The sequence below is a fragment of the Drosophila tropicalis genome, unplaced genomic scaffold (genome assembly GCF_018151085.1).
Source record: "Drosophila tropicalis isolate 14030-0801.00 unplaced genomic scaffold, ASM1815108v1 contig_413, whole genome shotgun sequence".
Taxonomy (NCBI): Eukaryota; Metazoa; Arthropoda; class Insecta; order Diptera; family Drosophilidae; genus Drosophila; species Drosophila tropicalis.
The window spans coordinates 602,420-623,590 of record NW_027172877.1 but is presented as its reverse complement, the minus strand read 5'-3'; the positions used below and the strand labels follow the sequence as shown (position 1 = coordinate 623,590).

Genomic DNA, 21,171 nt, shown 5'->3' with positions numbered 1-21,171 from the left:
TTTAAATATATTTTCTTTTTTTTTGGTTTTAATTTTGTTACGGCCTTACTAGATGATAAGCGACGTCAAACTCTGCAAAAGTGATTATAATTAGGGTTGTTGAAGGTATATCAATATATCGATATTTTTTGCATAAAAAATATTTTTATATCGAATATTTTTTTGCCCAAAAGTATCGATATTTTAAAATGCTATATACATTGAATATCATATTTATATTTTTCCTAAAGCTAAATGCGACCCTAATTATAATTGAGTGTCATTCCATGGTTTTTCATCGCCCATTTTAGTATCGATAGTGTATATCGATTGTTGTCAAGTGGCGCCACATCGATAGTTTTGTATATGACCCGGCAGTCTGGCAACTCTTTAATTTAACGTGCTGATCAAATTTTATACAAATTGAAGATTTCTGGACCATAAACAAATAAATATGAGCGATTCTGAGTCGGAGGAGACAACCAAAATCAACACCGATCCCGTGGACAATGCCTGGTCTCTTAAAATACCCTCCTTTAAGGAGACTGACAATCCACATGGCATGATTGAAGAAAGTTCCTTTGCCACACTATTCCCCAAATATCGTGAGAAATACTTAAAAGAAGTATGGCCCCTCGTTGAGCAGGCTGTGGGCGAACACCATCTCAAAGCAGAACTCGATTTGATAGAAGGAAGCATGGTGGTGAAGACAACACGCAAAACATGGGATCCTTATATCATAATAAAAGCGCGAGACATGATTAAGCTGATGGCTCGCAGCGTTCCCTTCGAGCAGGCCAAACGTGTATTGCAGGACGAAATTGGATGCGATATCATTAAAATAGGCAATCTAGTCCAAAAGAAGGAAAAATTTGTCAAGCGCCGGCAGCGTTTGATTGGACCCAATGGAGCCACATTAAAGTCCATTGAGTTGCTTACTGATTGCTATGTTCTTGTGCAAGGCAACACAGTCTCAGCCCTAGGGCCCTACAAGGGTCTGCAGCAGGTGCGCGATATAGTCCTGGAGACGATGAACAATGTCCATCCCATTTACAACATCAAAGCTTTAATGATCAAACGTGAATTAATGAAGGACCCCAAATTGGCTAACGAGGATTGGTCTCGTTTCTTACCCAAATTTAAAAATAAAAACCTCAGCAAACGAAAGCAACCGAAAGTTCAGAAACCCAAAAAGGAATATACACCCTTCCCGCCAGCTCAGCCGGAGAGTAAGATTGACAAACAATTGGCCAGTGGTGAATATTTCCTCAACAAAGAACAGAAGCAGGCCAAAAAACAGCAAGAACGCCAGACCAAGCAGGCAGAGGCAGCTAAGAAGCAGGATGAGCGGCGCAATAAGGACTTCATTCCACCTACAGAGGAACCACCAACAGGTAGCAAGAGGAAGGCTAATGATAATGAAAGTTCCGATAGCAGGGTAGACGTCCAATCCCTGAAAGCGAAGCTCCTAAAGGCTAACAAAAAGTCAAAGAGTTGAAATGTACGATTAGTTGTAATTTTTGTATTTAAGCCTAATAGTAGCGTAAAAAGGTTACCGAAAATATTTTTTATTTTTTCCTTTTACCAACTCGTAATAAAACCTTGTGCAAATTATGTTTGATCTTCTATTTTATAAATTAAAAAAAAAAAAAATCCAACATTTTAAAAATTTCAAAAATGTCTGTTACATCGATATTATCCCGTTACCAACTCTGTAACATAGAATCCGACCCCTGATCATTCCATTAGACAAAGAAAAAATTTAAAATTGCCACACTGTTGGAAATTTAATTTTGTGTGAAATTATGTCATTTAAATTCATCTCGAGTTTTGCGTAGATAAGATCCCCAATCTAATAATATGGGAAACATTTTTCAAAGTATTATAATCAAAATATGGGAGAGAGCCCATACATAAGTGCCCCCCCGCCATCACACGGTTATTCTCTCACCTGTTACTGCTCTCTCGCGGTTTTCCTCTCTTTCTCTCTCTTCAAAAAGCAAACAAGTGGGCAACTTGTTGTTGGATTCGCTTCAACATGGCTTAGCTCTTGGCTAACGCTAATAGAGAGTAAGAGAAAGAGGGGGAAGGGGAAGAGCGAGCGTAGCCAGGTAAGACAGAGAGTCAGGCACAGGTAAAGTCTAGCCAAGTTAGTACTTATTCTGGGTCTGGCCTGACTAAACGCGACCGCAAGCAGCGCACGGAAAACGTTCGCGTGCGTTTGCTATTGTTGAAAGAAGAAAGCGAGAAGAAAATTACATACACTCTTCCTCCCGCTAATCATCCTCCTCCTTTTCTAGCGATTTCGACGTTTGGAGGCGACAGTTTATAAGCGGGTAGTCAGAATTGAAAATAAAAACCAAAAGAAATACATAAAGGTAAAAAGCAAAGAGAAGCTTGTTTTGTGACTGTGTGTGTGTGTGCGTGTGATGATGTGAGCCCAATTACAGTTAGTTTTTTTTCGTGTTATTTTTGTCTCTAATAACAATAATAATAATAATAATACTCTGTTTTGTGAGAGATCATTAGATACCTATGTACATATGTATGTATAAACCAGTTGCAAAGTGTCAAAGCGAAATTCGAAATTCGTGCTAATTAGTAGAGGAATGCGCAAAGTGAGAGGATGACGATGAGATGATGTCTAAAAATGCTAACTAGATATGCATACATATGTATACTATACCCATACATAGATATATTAATATCATTTATATAAAGGTTATAAAACTATTGTGTGCCTCTCTGTGTGTTTGTGTGTGTGTGTGTGGTATGCCATGGAAAATGCGGTCAATTAGAATACCAATACCAGTGCAATGCAACAGATATCAAATTAGTGAATGAATTGAACAAAAAGCATTGAAAATCAATACCGAAATAGAAACAACTGAAACCTGAAACTGAACGCCGCTCCCAGTTTGTTCACACACACACACACTCACCTACACCAACACATTGAAATATAGACGATTCACTCATAAAAATATCAACAGAGAGAGCGAAAGAGAGAGGGAGCAAAAAACATATACAGGTGGAAAAGAAAGCTTAAAAATGCGGTCGGTCAAAAAGTAAAGTTATAAACTCAGACTTGCTGGCGAAGTGGGGACAAATATAATACAACAAAAGAGTTTAACGACATGAAGTTTTAACAATGACTTCAATATACCCCTTAGCCACTGCGGTAGCACTTGCAATTCATTTAATGGCCAATGGAAAATTTCATGGCAAGATCTATTAATTGACCTTTCATATCGTTATTAAAAAAAGGAATGAAAAACAACACTAATGAATCAATTTAACGTTTTTGGTGATCACATGTATTTACAATTGTCATCAATTTAATATGCTCCCTGCTGTGATAAAATGCCTACAGGGTATACAAATCAGAGTTACCTTTTGAAGCAAAACTTACACACAAACTCACACAGACAGCTCTACAGGTTAATCGTGTGTATCAGTTGCGCATGCGCCTGAAAGAGACGGCAATAACGCTACTTGGGGTGTCGATGTCCATACACATATCTGTCTCTGCCTCTGCCACTGTCCTCCCCATAAGTTACCTCTAGCAAGAAATAACTGAGCGGTCTTGCCGTGTTTTGCTTGTAAGCGCTCTCTCGCACACACACACAAACTCCTTGTCTCTTAAGCTGGTTATATCTAACGTTTGTTGTTTTTGTTCGAGGGGCTTCCACCTTATCTATTAAAATATGTGTATGTTGTCCTTCCTAAAAAAAAAAAAAAGAAAACAACAACAATAAATACAATTATTTTGAGAACTTAATTCCACGCATTTGCAGAGATAACTAACTTAAAAGCAGTCAGTGACAAATGACTTCAGTTTCCTAGTGCCATGCTTATCGCATACCTTAATTAATTATCATCTTTTCGCTTGGTTAGTTTCAAATTTATGATCCTATGCCAGATATTTAACTACTCCACAGTAATTCACTTTCACTTGAACGATAATAATTTCTCTCATATTTTTCCCCTCGTCTTTTTATCGCCTCTAAAACCAGAGATCTCTGGTAAATATTTTGACAATGATGCAATATGACGGCAAAGAAGTGTGCACTGCCACAACAAAGACCCCAGTTTCAGTTCCCAGTATCAGTAGCACTTAAGTCGGTATCGGTTGTGTTGACTCTCAAAGCAGAAACATTTATTTTAAGTATATATTTAGATATAAATAAATACATACATACGTACAGGGACGGACCTTATCATATGTTAGGGAGTTCAAAAATCATGTGTTTCCTCTCTTTTTAAATGGGGCCAAGTTGAACAAATATTTAAAAAAACAAATATTTCAAGTTTTTAAATCAAATAAATCAGAGAATTCACAATAAAGTGGGGGGATCCTAGCCAAATACCCTAAGGGAGCAAAGTTCTCTGCTCTACGCCACTGTAACAAAAAGTCAAAAACAAACTACATAATTTAATAGAATTTACATTTTTCAGTGCCTCTCACATTGCATTGACTCAAAAACTATTGTCATATTATATTTTTAAGTTTTAAATAATAGTTTTTAGCCAACCTACATACTTAAATTGTTAAACGCACAGTTAGTGACGTAGGAGTGACAAGGCACTAGCCCATTTTTGTGTTTCCAAACTTGAAAAATTGTCAAGTTAGCGCCGATCTTTAGTAATTCCATTCCTAGTTAGTTTTCGTTTTTGTATGCCAAAGCCCAGCCTAAGTAATCAGAGGAAAAGTTGTTGCTGTCACTTCAAGTCGAGGGAGCGGCTCAGTGGCTGAAAGAGCGCGTGGTACGCTCTCTCTCTCTCTCGCCCTCTCTGAGTGTCTCTCTGTGTTTGTATTTGGCAGTGTATGTGGGGATTTCGCAGGTGTGTTGTTGCTCGTAGCGAAGGAGACGAGAAGGTAGCGGAACATTGTTGGTGTGGCGATTTCTGAATTCCAAAGCTGCGCCGCGCAGCTGCGAACAAAATGCTAAAGTTTATGAATAGTTGCGGTTGTAGCCATGTGTGGAATGTGGGTCTCTGTCTGACTCCGAGTCTGAGTCAATCCGAGATAGAGGAGTGCGCAATAGAAATAGTCAATTCGACTACAAATATTCGAAGGTCGCCACGAAACTGATATTCTAGTCATTGTTGAGATCGTCAAAAATATCGGATTTCAGTTTGGAAAAAGTAAACTAAAGTGAAATTCATTGTGAAAAATACTGTCGGTCTTTTTTATGTTCAACTTCTAACACAAACTCAATAAGAAAGGAATACAAATTTTTCCCTGAAATCCATAACAACCTGTATTTGTGATACAAATCAACATAGAAAAATGTAGTTATTAAGCAAAATACTTAGCCAAGTCTTTGACTAAATTGCCTGAAACATGTACTAGGGATTTCACCGAATTTCAAGATGATTCTTTTATCCCATACATATCATATCATAAAGGACTTCATTGCCAACATACTTAAATGTAGTTTAAATTTGGGAGTCCTCGGTAGATAAGTTTTCTAAATAGCCCAGTCAAAAAGGCAACTGAACAACGAATCCCAGGCTTATGTATGGACTTGATTTTCGTCTGAGCCAAAGGCCAAAGGATATATGTATATATATTTCCCATGTATACTGATTATTTTCTATCTCGCATATTGACAACACTGAATACTTAAGAGAAACCGTATAATTAAGGGGAACCCCACAAAAGTTAAAAAGAATATCAGAACAAGATGACAAAAATCCCGTCATTAGCAATATTGAAACGATCTTTTAAAAATGTCTTGGCGATATAGCATTTTTATGAAGAAAAAGTTAATTATAAATAATAAAGTTAAAAAAACACGAGATCTTCCCAAATATTTTTAAATTCAACACTCGTCCGTATCAAATATAAACTAAAAGAAAATATAATATTTCATTAGGGTTTAGTTCAGTTTGGAGGTTTCAAGTATTTGTCATATAGTTCGAACTTCAATGAGAACTACCTTTTTCTGTCCATTTCATAATAAAAGAATCTATAATGATGCTACTTTGAAAAAAAAAAAAAAACAGCGTTATCAACGATAATGTCATATCTTTAGCTTAGATTAGATCAATTTACATATAATAGAATCCTTATTGCCGCATACTATGTATAAGGCAATTAAAAAAGTGTCATATTTATCATAAAATAACTTCCCCCTTCGACTTTACTATGGAAAATTCAATTAAATAAAAATTTGATTATTTTTTCCCACAACTAAATTGATGTATTGTACTTAATATTAAAATAGCCTAAACTTCAACTGAAAAGTAATAAGATTTGATGTCAAGACTTCTGAGAATTTAAAAGAGTATAAAAAGTATATACATAGATACATACATGTATGTATATTGCTTTATAGTCTTAAATTATTAAAGATGTGATAATTTTAGGACGCGATTTATATATACATACATACATATATTGTTTAATTTAGAATCTTAAATTTATTAACATTTTTATTTTGATTAGAACTTCGTCATGGTTAATCATCATTCAAATGGAGGCGGCAGCGCCGGCAATAGCAGTGGAAGTCTACGGGGTGGGGGCGGAGCTCATGGAGGCGGAGGCGACTATTCCGGTGATGACCGAAGTGGCGAGGAGCGAGAGAGACTCGACGGCGGCGGAGATTTGCATGATAAGCCCACATATCTGCTCGAACATTTGGCCACATTTACAGTGAACAAAGAGTCGGGCATTGTCTATCCAGCCGATGGAATGCGACGTCTGCTACAGCTGGAGAAGACCACCGGTATATGGTCGCAGAAAATGCAGCTCTGTTTGGACTATCAATGGGTGCTGATCATGGACTATGAGACGGGGGTAGGTCAATATCAAACTGTTAACTAAAGTGTTTGATTAATCATTGTTTTTAATCCATAGAATATTATTGAGCGTTTCCCAGCCACATTGATCCAGGAGCCAACGGCCTTTACTTCGAACGATGCTATGGAACTGTATAACAATATCCTTGTTTTTATTGTCTCAGGTGGTGGTGGAGGATCTCGTTCCGAGATGCACATATTTCAGGTAAGATCGAATTGGCTGTACTTGGAACTTTCTTGCCCTTAATTAAGTGCTTTCATTGCAGTCACAAAGCGTTTCCGCCGTTCATTTGGTGGAAGATCTGAAGCAATTGCGCAGTGGAAAGATAATAACGCAACAACGCGGTGGCACGCCGAGCCATGTGGGAGGCCTCATGATGAGCAAGACATCGTCATCATCCTCGCATAGTCATCACCAACGAGTAGAGCGTGAGAGGGAACGAGAGAGGGAAAGAGAGCGGGAGAGTCATCATCAGCATCATCATCAGATGCAGCATCAACGCACAAGCGTCGAGCAATACGGACTAGGTCGTGGTGGACCCGGCGACGTGGTAGACCACAATGGAGAGACAGATTCGGAGCATGCCGGTGGCAATGATGCCCGCGATGAGACCAGTTCCACGTCCAGCGAGAAATATGAACGCGATGTGGCCGTATTGAATCATTGTTTCGATGACATTGAAAAGTTTATAGCGAGATTGCAGCATGCGGCTGCTGCTTCCCGGGAGCTGGAACGTCGTCGACGCAATCGAAAGACAAAGAAACGTGATCCCGGCGAGGGATTGCTAACTCTACGGACTCGTCCGCCGCATGAGAAGGAGTTTGTGGATATTTTTGCCAAATTTAAATTGTCATTCAATTTACTGGCCAAGCTTAAAGCACACATTCACGATCCGAATGCCCCCGAATTGGTACATTTTCTTTTCACCCCGCTCGCCCTCATTGTGGAGGCCTCCAGTGACACCTACTACGAGTCCCAGTTGCCGGCCCGTGTGGTGAATCCATTGCTGACACGCGAGGCCATCAATTTGCTAATCAATTGTGTTACCTCAAAGGAGACAGAATTGTGGCGCTCGTTGGGCGATGCTTGGGTCATCCCACGCGATCAATGGAAAGATGATGTTGGCTCCTATCATCCCGTGTTCCTTGATGGCTGGTCACCGGACTACTTGGTGAACGACGAACTAGAACCAACCTCGCCTTCGCCATCGCAATTGCAGGTGCAAGGGGGTAAAAAGAGATTGGAAGTCCAAGCTTCTGGTCGGAGTACAATGGGCGCCTACGATGACTACGACACGGGCAATGTCCTAGGACTAGGTATGGAGAAATACACCATTCATCATGGCAATGATCGTGATAGGGAAAGGGACAGAGATCGAGATCGTGTACCAGTGGATCGTAGTGAGCTCTCCTTCGATTCGATTGAAGCTCGTGGCGGTGGGGGGTATTGCAAATGGCTCAGGTCCCAATGCCAATGCTGGACCCACACTGAGCGCCATTACAGCTGGTCTGCAAAATCTTCACATGCGGGAAAGTCGAGGAGGCGGAGCAGGAGGGGGGAGGCTATGGCCCCTCATCGGAGTTATCTGCTCCACCGGGTGGAGCTGGTCGCTCCAATGCCGCTTCTGCTGCTGCTGCTGCTGCTCCTCATGTCAGCGACGACCAAATGCTGGAATCATGGCTAGAGGATCTACAAGCAACGGGAGCTAAAGTTGTACTTGTCACCTACCCGCGCACCGCCAACAATGACAAAGAACTAAGTGTCATGCGAGGCGAGTACTTGGAGGTAGGTTACCCAAAACAAAATAATGTGTCATTGCTTTGCTTAACTCATAATCGGTTTCCCCCCAGATTCTGGATGATACTCGAAAATGGTGGAAGGCACGCAATATGCGCGGTCAGGTGGCCCATGTGCCACATACCATAGTCACGCCGTTCAATTACGGAGACGGTGATAGCTCCCAGTTCTATGGTCAACAACAGCAGCAGTCGGCAGGCAAGAATAGCAGTCGTCACTTGGTAAGTCCAGTCCCATTTCTAAAGTCCTCGCTTGACTCTTAACTTCTTCTTTCAGGATAACATGGGCATGAACATGGAACAGCAGCGATCGCCGGATGCCACAGATATGATGCGTAGCAAACATTTAGGTAAAAAGGGCGAGTTTCGTTACTTTTAGTGAACATTCCAAAACGCATTTCGGTAATATATAATATAAACCATAAGACTATGATTAAGTACGACTTGAGATCGAATTGGTTAAGAGATGAGACAGAGTGCAGTGGCAATAAATTGTGTTTGAATACCGAGTGGATTTTAATTTATTAAGATTGATTTCAACAGTTTAACTGGTGCAGATAATAAACGGAGCAATTCAAAATGGTTTCATGTTCTGGAATAGATTTAGATTCAATTTTAAATGATGGACAATTTCTCCACACGAGCCAAGAGCGGTGAATCGGAATGATATTCAATGCTGCGGACAGCGAAATCTCCAGCCTCATTGGTAAGGCACTTCAATGTGGATATTGAAAAGGGACGCACCGGAAAGTTGTAGTAGGTAAAATATTGCCCATTGACGGCTATAAGAAAGGCTCGATCTCCCAATCCGAAGGCAATCTTAAATAGTTTGCCACGCACAAATGGAAATTCACCCTCGGTCTCCTCATCGTCCGAAGAGAAGCTGCAAGGATGGGAAGGAAAATTAATAAAACAAACGTAAAACTTCACTGTCATAGCTTACCTGTTATCCTCTCGCTGATAGCTACGAGTCACAGTCGTACGCTCGAAATTCACATGAAATTTGAGCACTGACCGACCAGAGTCGTTGCATTGAAAGCATATGGAAAATTCGGAATTGGGTAAACCCTTGGCTATGCATTCCATAACCACCACAGTGCCAGCATCATAACGCCGGGGCACATCACTCTGAAAAGCCACACGATCGGATCCGGCCAAAATAAGGCTACGTGGAAATACCAAGGGGAACAGCATGCGATGATGGAACTGGGTTATCTTCTCAAAGTCCCCATAAACGCGAACAAAATTGATTTGCTTGGGGAATTTTAAAAACTCAAACGATCCATACAATTGGTCATTCACATAGATCTCAAAGCAACGCTGCAAAACGGCCACTCGGAAGGTAAAATTCTGACCCGGTTGTAAAGGATTTTTGGGGCCATCGCATTTCCAATTTTTCGATATCTCCTCCTGTTGCCATCCTTCGCCCGGTTGGAACATGCTGCGTATGATTTGCCCCTCACGGAAATTCGCTTCGATTTTAAGAAACACAGTTTCACTTTCATTCTGGGCATTCACATTATCCGTAAGATCCAATGAAATTCTGAAAAACAATTCGAAAATAAACAACATACAAATTGAAAACCAACGAAAGAGGCAAAAGAAAGAAAGTATAGCCTACTTATTGGGATGCGGCTTGCAGCGTCCATTCACAATGAGAACATGACCAAATGGCACCTCGGTCAGTACTTTCGCCTTCCAAATGTTCATAGCCGTTCTATGGTAATAATAATAATGCTGCTCTGTTCAACGGATCCAATGCAACTGATTTACAATAAACATTTCCCCTTTTTTCATGGGGCCCTTTTGTTTTATGCGATGTTATGCTAATAGATTTGCCATATTCATTGCCTTTCTACATTTATTATTATGGATGGGAGTGGAATGAAATGAGGAATTACCTGCAGCCGCATGCAAACAAGACTCCAGGGGCGGATTCCGCCTCCAAAAAGTGTCCATGCAATTTACAAAAGCAATTTTACAATTTTAAATTTTATTCTTATGTTTAGTTTTAAAGAATTCATGATCAAAATTTCCAAATATTATGTCGTTTGTACAATTTAGAGTCTAAATCTTATCTCTCTATACCATATTCAAGTGTTCAAACTTTACACACAATTTTCTGAAACCTTTAATTTTCAAAACGGCGCTCATAAAGCTCTTAAATGTTATTATTTAGTACATGAACCACCCAAATATCATTTTAAAAGAAAAATTAATGAGGGTATTTCAGAAAATTAAACTTCTTTTGTTAAAAGTTGTTTTCAGTTTGGTTCATATAGTAAGTATGACATTTATAAACATAAAAAATGTGGAGACCAAAATGCTACCGATAGGACTTGCTCCTACATACATATATCCTTTATTTTGTATTTTACAAAACAATGAGCTGTCAAAGTGGCCCAGTTATTAGGCAACTGAACAACGAGGATCCGTGTTCAAATCCCAGGCTAAATCGTTTTCTTTTAAATACTGCTCTAAGTCTCAAAATTGCCCAAACCATTTCTGAAAAGGATCATAAGGAGCCCTTTTACAACTATATTTGTTTAAGATTTTCCAGCCATTGGTGTTACTTTTAGGTAGAAATCCATATCTCAATAGTCCATACTATGGTATCTGATATAAATGCATTACATTTTAGTGTAAGTCAACTGTGGCTTAAGAAATTCTGCCTTTCTAACAAGGATCTCAAACCTTATTGTTAGATTCTAAGAAAAGCACTTGAACCCGTTTTGCATGAAATCCGTTCCTGTTGATTGTGGACATGAACAGAGACTCAGATAGAGAGAGAGAGTATAATACTAGAAGTATGTGGTAGTACATAGAGTAAGGTTATCCTCCAGTGACGACGAGCCGAAATCACCCACCCCTAAGAACCTTGCGCCTTTTATTTATTTGATTCAATCCTTGCCTTTGCCTTTGCTTTTTGTAACCCATAACTGTCATCCTGAAGTTCTTTTCACGGTTGTTCGTTCAGTTGTTGTTGTTGTTGTTATAGTTGTTGCGTGTCTCGTCGGCGCGGGATGGCAACAACACTGCCAACAGCAACAACAACACCTAAAACAACAAGGCAACAATTGATTCCCTGTCCAAAAGTTTTTGCATTTACTGCAAACGAAGTGCGACTAGGCGGCACTCCGGCACTCGTCATCCTCCAATCCTCCTATCGTCTTTGAAGGAACACACAGTCAGTCAAGCAGGCAATCCATTTCTTTTTTCTGACAGTTAGTCGAAGTTCGCCTACAACTACTACGTCTACGCCCAGTGACATCTCTGGCCATATTCCAACCCAGTTAAGTATTGAGCCCAAAACAGAAAAAAAAAAATAAATAGTTGGTCAAGGACATGGACGATCTTTGAAAAAAATGAATGAGTTCAAGAAAGTTACAAGACTTTAAAATTTAGATCAAACAAACTTTATAAAAAGTAGGGAAAACTACAATTTAGGGTCATTTAATTCGATAATTAACATTATTTATAGGAAAGTTTTGTTTTTTGATCATGTCAATATATTCACTTATAGATTTTTTACCACAATCAATAACATGCCAACTTGGCAAAATGTCTAGATAAGAGAAGATGGGAATGAAAATAAAAATCATTGATCTAATAAATCTTGGCAAAAGCAAACGAAATTTACGATAAGGACTTAACCCCCAAAACGACATTCCATTTCCATTTTCTTAGCTCAAGTTCAACAACAAAATGTTTTTCCAAGCGTACATGGAGAGCCTTTCGTGCAGTCTTTCCATAATTTTCTTGTCCATCTATTTCTTTTGTGTGTAGAGCAAAATGTCTGTCTATCTATCGTTTGCATTGAATTGCAATTTTCTGGACAGTTTTTATTTTTGGGTTTTACCTTGATAGTAGGTATGTATGTACATACTAGCTACTACTAATCTACAAAATGGTTCTAAGAGGTACCGGTACCTGATATATACCGTCAAAAACATAAATTTGCTAATTGGCTAAGCGAAGGAGCCATAAATTGATTCTGTTGGCAAGTTTCTGTGACCTTGTCGACCTTTTGCCGCCATCAATCAGAGCAGCAGGCAGAAGGCAGAGTTGGCAGTTGAATTGGGTAAATACTACCAACTAATGAAGTAATCGTGTCGACGATTTCCACTTTAATTTCCGCTTGTCACTTGTCCCCACCAACAACTAAAAACTGATAACCGAATAGAGCTTGCTTGCCATGTTTTAACCTTCTACATAATTTATTTTTTGTAAACGTTGCACAATTAGCAATGAGGAGAGAAGTGGAACTTGGGATGCGGGAGACATACATATGTACATATGTATGTGCCACGTTGTCAGGTCAAACATTTAGATGCTCAGTGCACATTTTACTTGTATTTCTCTAAAATAAAGTCTTATCGCAAATGTACGGCGTCCCCCCGTTTATGGGCCCCTCGGCCCATAGATTCTTTTGCAGTGTCTTGTGCTCTAATAGCCGCCATGTCGAATCGTTTAAAAAGCAAGCGGCGACACGTCTACAGTAGAAACAAAATATAAAAATCAGATTTTACACTCGTGGCCAGGTAACGACGCGCGATGCGACCAATTCGAACAAGCCATAATGATAATGACTTTATGCCCATGCCACGACTGAGTCGATGGAAACCATTGAGCGGGAGGGCAACGGTAGCGCTCTTTTTGATTGTGGCAGTTAATCAGTTTTAACGTCAATTGATTAGGCTTCGATTCACCACCTCCACCCACCGTTGTGCAATTTAGAAAAGAATACACGATACAAAGATACTTTTGTAAAGTTCTTTTGGCTTATCGCAAAACCATCTGCATTCATTTCTTTATTTCGAATGGTTTAGGTGACGTCGACACAACTTGGGAATACATATGTATATGGGTAAATATGTATATCGTAAAATGATCGACAGATTTGCAACGCTTCTGTATTTTTTAACTACTTCACCACGTGTCGCATTTGTACGGACATGAAAATAACTTAAGCCAAACGAACAAACTTTTTGCATTTTGAAATAATTCACAGTTTGAATTCCCTTGGCCCAAGTAATTCGCTGCCCCCGAAATATAAAATAGAAAACTGTTTGAAATTTTTTAGCAAGTCTTTTACACGTAGGCACAGAGAGACACAAATACATATGTATAGTATATGTACGTAGAACAACGCGAGATCGATCCAGTTGGAGCGATCGATCATTTTGAATCGTTATGCACTTGTCGCGTATCGGAACGTAACTGAAATGTTGAAAAAGTGGGTGAAGTTTTGTGAAACGTCAACTCGATGTGGCCCACGAAGTCGAAGTAGATCGGTTTTTTTCTTTAAAGAAACGTCGTTAAACGAACAAACCAACAACCAACTGATATCAAATTGTACAGGTGCTGCTGGTAGGCAAAGAGGAGCGGAGTCCAGGTAAAATGTGACGAGGAAAAACAGTGAAAACAAATAAGAATATCAAAAAATATTGAACAACTCACGAAAAATGTAGAGCAAAAAAACAGAAACCGTGAAGCGTACTCAATTCGGATGTGTCACACTCACTTTCTACCCTTGCAAATTAAGATTTGAATGGTTTTCACCCTAATCAGAAGAGCGATCAATCTTAGCATCACCTCAAAATATCAACTGAAAAATGATCTCCTATGATGATCACAATTACGATCAAATTATTAAAATTAATACACAATTCGAGGAATGTCTTTTTATCGCTATAACGAATATACCCTTATTGTAAGGGCAGTGCGAGTATGTACAGTACTATTCTGGTGGCGAACCATACAAAGATACCGTGCGGTGTGTTGTCTTTGTATTGGCCCATTGAGTGATGACGGTAGGTACTCCATTTCGTCAAAGAAAATAAAATAGAAATGAAAATGGAATGGAAATGGTAAGGTGTCGTTGACAATGGTTACGATTGTTGTAGATAGTTTGAACAGCAATTTGTTATCAACCAAAAAACCAGAGATGTGGGCGGGCGTAGAACTTGAAGTAATGAAGTAGTTCACTTCGGTCTAAAAAGTAGAGCATGCCAAATCTGCGCAAATTTTTGTATTAACGACAAAAAGAGGTTTCAAGTTTTCGAAGAGCCATTCAATTATTTCTTATCGCAATGTTTGAAGGAAAAGATCCCCCTGACATCTACGCCCATATCCTCAAGTGATTGACAGCAGGTATCATCGACTGATCGTGAGGTGTGTTTGTGTGTGTGTGTGTGTGTGGCACCTTCCTTGGCATGCTACGCTCTTATCTCTCCATTGAAAAACCTCATTGTAATTTACTTTGATGTTTGCTCGACTTGTGTCTGGGCCATTAATTGATTTATTACTGTAAAGTTTTTTCTTTTCAACTAATTATGGATATTGCCAACTAATTGGGAAATTGTGTTTGCCGAGATGTATTCGATGTATTCGAAAACCAAACATACATATACTCAGAATTCACTTACTTACGTTGATTGATACCTCCGATCCCCCCCCAACTCAAAAGCCACCCCTGTGTAAATTGTGTCTTTTTCGTCATTTATTCTTTTCAATTTCTGTTGACATTTTTCGGAAAGAAACTTTTTATTTATTCAGCTTGCACCTCGGAAACAAACAAAAGTGAAGTTATTCCATATAAAACACACAATGACAGATAGGTCGATAGACAGCCAGAAAAAAACTCTGTCAGTTAAACAAAGTGTCAAGTCGGTTGCTGTTGATGATGATGATGATTATGCTGTTGCTGATGCTGCTGCTTCTCAATGACATTCTGCATGACCAATTCATAGAGATTATCGTCTTCCCCGTCGTCATCGTCGTCCTCGTTCAAGTTATCTGGCAGTTTATCTGGTCTTTCTTCATGCTTTTTCTGAATGCCCTCAAGTTCCTTTTTGTAGTTATCCATTGCCTGTTGAAGGAGCTTCTCCACCGGCGAGTAAGTGGTGCGAGATCTCAAGCGAGCCTTGGCTATTTCCAGAGACTAAAAGACCTAAATTCATTATTTATGTCATTTGCAAATCTGACATATTTATCCTTATATCAACCTTTAGAGTATTTGTATTCCTTAATAGAGCCTCTTCGTAGGATAATACTTTTGTTGCTGGCATATTAAGCTTGGCTTTCTCTGCCAGTTTTTCCTTTTCATTTTCCAATTTTTGCTCTTCAGTCTGTCTAAAAAATTAAAAATTGGAACGTTACTTTTTGGCGCCTCTAACGGTTATTACATTGTCATTTAGATTACACTCTTTCCAATTTCTTGTCAATTTCTTCTTCTAGTGCTGAGTATTTTTCATTTATTTCTTTAATCAAGTCCATGATAAAATTGATGTTTGTTAAAAAGAAATTTAAGTAATATGAAATAAAATAAATAAGTTGCCCTAGCAACGGCCAAATTGGTTTGTTTTGATTATCCAAGGCGTTGCCATACCACGAAAGAAAGTTCAAAAGTAAAAAGGCTGCCATTCTCTAGACGTTATTTTTGAAAAAAGAAAATGTCCGGCCACATCGTTTCATTCTGTTATTTTAATTATCATAAGATTGATTGAAGCTGATGATATTGATGATATGATATTTCATTATAACCATTGTCTGTCTGTTTGGTATTTAGATTTTAATAAAGCCCACATTTCAAATGTATTGCATCTATTAGGTATCTCAGGACAGGCAGTCTGAGCAAGTGCAGAGATATGCAAAGGCATAAGTAGGATCATGTGATATATCCTAGGACTAATTTTAGCCTAAAACAAGCGAAATATAAAAAGTGGCGGCTTGGGAACTGTATAAATAGAATCAGCAGACAACAATCAATACATATTATCTTCAAACAATCCAAAAGTGTAGTGAACATGCTAAAACAATAGATTTAAAATACAAAAGGTTTAAGATAAACCCAAAGTTATAACATTTTTTTTCTCTCAATTGAGATAAGATAGTTTAGGTCTTTCGTGGTTTTTAATACTCGCTCAAGCATTTTGATATTAGCAATTCACCTCACTTAACTTAGTCACATTCGTATTACCTAATTTACATCCATACATATCTACAGTTAGAGCCTCCTACTTAGAAATAACTATCGCATCCATCAATCACCAATTAATTTTCACTTAGAAAATTATTGATATAAGGAGCCACACGTTCAGGTGTGACCAAATGAAGATGATGGGTGCCAGGTACTTCGACGTATACAACAGATTTAGCATGTTCCTTTAGGATGGCTATCACATCAGCATAAACTTCGGGCATTTCAAATTTCATGCCTGGTATTCCGCGTATGTTCAAAACTTTACAACGAATTTGCCGCGCATAGGCTTTAGTCTGTTCAGCCGTGAACATGCCCAAGAGACTAACTTTCAGACGAAGATCACGTGCGAAGAGATAACCTTCGCTGGCACCGGGACGATTTGGATTTACTTGCATGCCTCGTTTCATTAGAACTTTTACAGCCGTTTCATCCACTGATCCATCGTAGGCATCCAGTACCAACTTGATCATTTCATCGTAGCTATAGCAGGGCAACTTGCTGGCTGGCAGCGTTTCATAATCAAGAAATTTATCTAGAGCCTTGCCGGTACCTTCGGCCATGCGTTTCACTCCCCTAACTGTTGGCCCAGCAATATCAATGTTGATCAATTTTGCAACTTCGTCCGGAAAACTGGCAGCATACATAAATGTCAATGCTCCGCCTAGCGAATGACCCAGCAGGATGACATTTTGCCAATTAAATTTTCGAACTATTCGACGAATCAGACAGATGCCATCCCAAAATATAAAGTATTGCATGCCCTGGGGATAATGCGACGATTTACCGTGGCCAGGCAAATCAATGGCCAAAACGGAATATTCAGCACTGAAGAGAGGACACAGTCGATCAAAGCTGCCGCAATTGTCCTGCCAGCCATGAAGAGCAATGATTGGTTGTCTATTCCGTGAACCCCACCATTTTCCTAAAAAAAAAAATAACAGATTGATTTGAATTTACTTAGTCATGCTGATAGGTGATAATCAAAATATGAGTAATTCATTCATTCATACCTGCGACAGTTCCCCAGGGCACGTCTATTGAGAACTCCTCCCAGCTGTCCTCACCCAGGTTTAATAAGCCGTTGCTGCAATCTGATAACATTAAAAGAAAAAAGCTACAATTAATTTTTCGATGGCGCGATGTGGAAAACAGGTTTTTTTTTTTGTTTCTTTTTTGTTTTATTTTCGGATGTCTGGCGAAATCTTTCATATCTGACGAAATCTCTGCCAACGACAAACAGGTGAGACTTCGGACTCGGACTAATCACATACTTTCCTTTCCTTCTCCCACACTTACCCGATTTGTTGTGAGACATGGTAGTTGTTGTTGCTGTCCCAGTGCCGTTTAATGACGTTGTTGTTGCCACACGTGCCTGTGCCATGTCTCAAGTGCCAATGTTTGCAAGATTATGCGAAAATCTGTTGTACCTGGGTACTATATATTTGCTATTTGGCTGACACGGGCATGCAGACAAAACAAAATCGAATAGCAAAAGCAATGGGCAGCTAACAACAATTATCTATGTAAATAGTTATCTACACCGTAATAATAGAGATGCGCTACTTTTCGATAACTTAGTCAACGGGAGAAATTGTAGGACTAGAAGAATATTTGTTTTGTGAAAATCCTGCTAGAGGTTGCCAAATAATAAATGTAGCACCTGCATTTTGATTAGTTTATTCAAATATGTAACTTCCCTACGCCTTGTCATTAAGAGGCAATTCTCGATTCATTTGCACATCTTTATAGCAGCTTACTCATTGTATTTTGATATGTTCTTGCTAAAACAGCCTGGTCACACTAACTAGTTTGTGTACAAAATTTCAGGAAACCAAGTCGCTTTCAACACAACGTTCTTTTGTAAAATTCCACCATGTAAGTGCTTTTTTAAACCATGTCATATAGAATTTAAAACACAAATCAATTCATAGGACTGAATACTGGAAATCAAACGAGAGAAAATACTGCGATTTTTGCAAATGCTGGATCAGCGACAACAAGGCCGTAAGTCTTGATATTAAATAAAAACGATTTCAGCATTAAATTTCTTGTTCTATTTAATCTTGGACAGAGTGTGGCTTTCCATGAAAGCGGCAAGCGACACAAGCTAAATGTGGCCAAACGGATCACGGACATCAGTCGCAACAGCGAGAAGTCTGAGCGGGAGCGTCAGAAGATGGATGCAGATATACGTAAAATGGAGGAAGCTGCCATGAAGTCATATGCCCAGGATATTCACAATCGTAGTGATATGACGGCACGTTCAATCAACACAGTAATCAATGCCAGCACGTCCACTAGCGGCATAACATCCTCCTCAACAGGTTATCGAATGCAGCGGCAAGTTGATCCCATGCGTTTGGTGGGTGACTCCGATGATGAGGACGGAGATGAAAGTCGTCGTGTTGGTATAACCAAAGTGACCGAATCTGTGGTACCTGATGCTTCGCTCTGGGTGGAAGGAAAATCAGACGAGGGTCACACCTACTATTGGAACGTGAAGACAAATGAATCCGTCTGGGAGCCACCTAAAGAGGGTTATCTTTCGTATGAGGAGTACGAGTGCATTAATCAATTGGCTTTACATCAGCAGGAGCTGACACAAGAGCAGGAATCTCTAAAGTTTCGTGCCAATGCCGACGAAGAAGTTGCCCGTGTAAACCGGGAACGTCTGAAGGCATTCCGGAAGCCAGAGGCTGCAAAGGAAAAGAAACAAAAGGAGGAGAAACGGCAAACATTCAAAACGGAAGAGGAGGCAGCCACCAATGAGATTGGTCAATGGCAAACAGTTGTTGTCAAGTAAATACATTCCTTTGATTTGCACCTTTGCAAACAATCTATATAAATGATTTTTTTCAGGCCTCCAGAGAAGCCGATTGATTGGGAATTGCCAAATTATGATAATTATAAGCCAGCACCTATTGTCCCACAACCTGCCAATAATGCAGAGCCTCCAGTAAAGCGATTTAAAGAAAGGACAGTCACCGCTTTAGCTGCCGATGAGGATGAAACGCACAGTGGAAGCTCCTCTTCTACTATGTTTAAAAAACGTAAATTTGGCAACAAAGGCAATGCACGTAAACGTTTAGATGATTAGTACAAATATGTTATTGTAAAAATAAGTTAACTAGTAAACCGTAGATTTCAGGAATTACTATCATACCATTCTAATTATTTTGGTATTTAAGAAATTCACAACTTATACAATCGTCAAATCCAAAGTGTTTAGCTCTAATAGACTGTGAGATCGAGAAATTTATATAGACAAACACAGCTAGATCTTCTGGGCTGTTGATGCGGTTTCTTGGTTTTGGTCACTTTTATTGATAAAAAGTTACAAATAATTGGGCAATCTTCCAATTCGTTTCTCATCCCGGATAACAGGGGTCCGGTTATGGGGTCTGCTGGGAATGTTAGCTCGAACACCAAGAACTACACTTTACCTGCGTTTATGACCTGGACTATTGTGTCTGTCGCCTCGTCTGCATTAGTGAGCTGGAGTATCAAAAAAATACACAAATCTCTTCGGCGTAGACCAACTTTTTGTGTCCCGTTTTAAGATTTTGTCAGCAGATCTGCAAATGTATGTGAGACACAAAGGGTACTTGAGGCACAACGGGTAAATTTGGATCCAAGGCTTGCCTTGTTGACAAAATGGACGGTGTGGCTGTATGGCACAGACTCCTTCATCTTGCAAAGTGCATCCGGGTCAAAATAGGCTCCTTCCACGATTCTTTTTATTTTCACCTCCATCTGGGCCAAGAACTTCGTATGAACATCCTGCTCCAGATTGCCAAGACCGGGAAGAGAGTCCAAATAAAAAATACGGTTTTTATAGGAGAAGGACATTCTTTATTAAATTTTAATATATTAATTGTTGACGCTTTTTTGTTTCAAGTAACGGTTCGTTTTAAAAGCGTCGTATTTTTAACGGTTGTTTTTAAAAGCTGCTTTTTAGACGCTATCTCCATCTTGTTTTTAAACACTTCTTTAAAACACTTATTTTTTAACACTATTTCAAACAAATTTAAAAACCAATTTGAAACAGAAATTTGGCGGGAAAAAATAAAAGAGCTAGTTCGACTCCGATGTTCGAGTTCGACTCCTTTGTCGGAGTTCGACTCCGATGCCACCCAAACATCGATGTATCGATAGTACAATTGATATTTATTCCACCTCCAATCTTGGGATTGTTGTTTCTGGCCCATTCAAGTCAAACAAATCGATATCGATAAATTCATTGTTGTTTTTGTTTTCAAGTTAGAAGGTTGTTCGCGCGGGAGTGCTCCGTTGTAATTTTGCATAAAAATATTTGAAAAAAAAAATTAAACGATTGGGCTGTGCGGGTAGCCCGTCGCTGTTTAATTTGTTTAAACAATTCAAGTTCTGACTCAGAAAACAAATGTAATCTAGTTTTTTTTTGAGTAAAGAAACTTGGCAATTGCAATTTAACGGACGCAGAGCAAACGGAAAAATTTATAAAATTAAACAAAATTTAATTAAAGAAAAAGGAAGAAGAAGAGCGCGCGAGTGCAATTGCTGTGTTGGGTGAATCAGTGCAGTCAGCGTCAGCGTCGGCGTCGCAAAGCGTGCATGCAAATTGA

General features: G+C 39.2%; 6 protein-coding genes across 7 annotated transcripts; 3 read left to right on the top strand and 3 right to left on the bottom strand.

Annotated features, from left to right (window-relative positions):
• The first annotated feature begins 350 nt into the window (after nucleotides 1-350).
• Nucleotides 351-1,593, top strand: dbe (KRR1 small subunit processome component homolog dbe). Its single transcript, XM_068285480.1, has one exon. The coding sequence runs from the start codon at nucleotides 434-436 to the stop codon at nucleotides 1,475-1,477; it is 1,044 nt and encodes a 347-aa protein (XP_068141581.1). The 5' UTR covers nucleotides 351-433; the 3' UTR covers nucleotides 1,478-1,593.
• A 3,390-nt stretch (nucleotides 1,594-4,983) lies between these two features.
• Nucleotides 4,984-9,092, top strand: aru (arouser). Its single transcript, XM_068285604.1, is given in 8 exon segments — nucleotides 4,984-5,127; nucleotides 6,434-6,784; nucleotides 6,845-6,991; nucleotides 7,053-8,227; nucleotides 8,229-8,339; nucleotides 8,341-8,572; nucleotides 8,638-8,805; nucleotides 8,861-9,092. Coding segments are annotated over 7 exon segments (2,277 nt in total). The 5' UTR covers nucleotides 4,984-5,127; nucleotides 6,434-6,442; the 3' UTR covers nucleotides 8,963-9,092.
• LOC137573628 (32 kDa beta-galactoside-binding lectin) lies at nucleotides 9,076-12,615 on the bottom strand. The gene is made up of 4 exons (XM_068285606.1): nucleotides 12,525-12,615; nucleotides 10,205-10,438; nucleotides 9,527-10,126; nucleotides 9,076-9,466 (listed from the first exon to the last, which is right to left on the bottom strand). The coding sequence occupies exons 2-4, from the start codon at nucleotides 10,291-10,293 to the stop codon at nucleotides 9,199-9,201; spliced, it is 957 nt and encodes a 318-aa protein (XP_068141707.1). The 5' UTR covers nucleotides 10,294-10,438; nucleotides 12,525-12,615; the 3' UTR covers nucleotides 9,076-9,198.
• A 2,460-nt stretch (nucleotides 12,616-15,075) lies between these two features.
• On the bottom strand, nucleotides 15,076-16,329 carry LOC137573625 (putative uncharacterized protein DDB_G0268364). Of its 2 annotated transcripts, none has more exons than XM_068285601.1 (3): nucleotides 15,788-16,329; nucleotides 15,591-15,717; nucleotides 15,076-15,526 (listed from the first exon to the last, which is right to left on the bottom strand). In XM_068285601.1, the coding sequence occupies exons 1-3, from the start codon at nucleotides 16,006-16,008 to the stop codon at nucleotides 15,248-15,250; spliced, it is 627 nt and encodes a 208-aa protein (XP_068141702.1). In that variant the 5' UTR covers nucleotides 16,009-16,329; the 3' UTR covers nucleotides 15,076-15,247. The 2 variants fall into 2 exon arrangements, with proteins under 2 accessions (XP_068141702.1, XP_068141703.1); XM_068285602.1 differs by having other exon boundaries at nucleotides 15,591-15,713.
• A 149-nt stretch (nucleotides 16,330-16,478) lies between these two features.
• kraken (serine hydrolase like 2 kraken) lies at nucleotides 16,479-18,093 on the bottom strand. The gene is made up of 3 exons (XM_068285599.1): nucleotides 17,864-18,093; nucleotides 17,578-17,658; nucleotides 16,479-17,489 (listed from the first exon to the last, which is right to left on the bottom strand). Exons 1-3 carry the CDS (start codon nucleotides 17,946-17,948, stop codon nucleotides 16,639-16,641), a joined length of 1,017 nt encoding a protein of 338 aa, XP_068141700.1. The 5' UTR covers nucleotides 17,949-18,093; the 3' UTR covers nucleotides 16,479-16,638.
• Nucleotides 18,094-18,314: 221 nt separating this feature from the next.
• Nucleotides 18,315-19,718, top strand: LOC137573623 (WW domain-binding protein 4). Its single transcript, XM_068285598.1, has 4 exons — nucleotides 18,315-18,442; nucleotides 18,499-18,571; nucleotides 18,639-19,366; nucleotides 19,427-19,718. Coding segments are annotated over exons 1-4 (1,041 nt in total). The 5' UTR covers nucleotides 18,315-18,440; the 3' UTR covers nucleotides 19,665-19,718.
• Nucleotides 19,719-21,171: the final 1,453 nt, after the last annotated feature.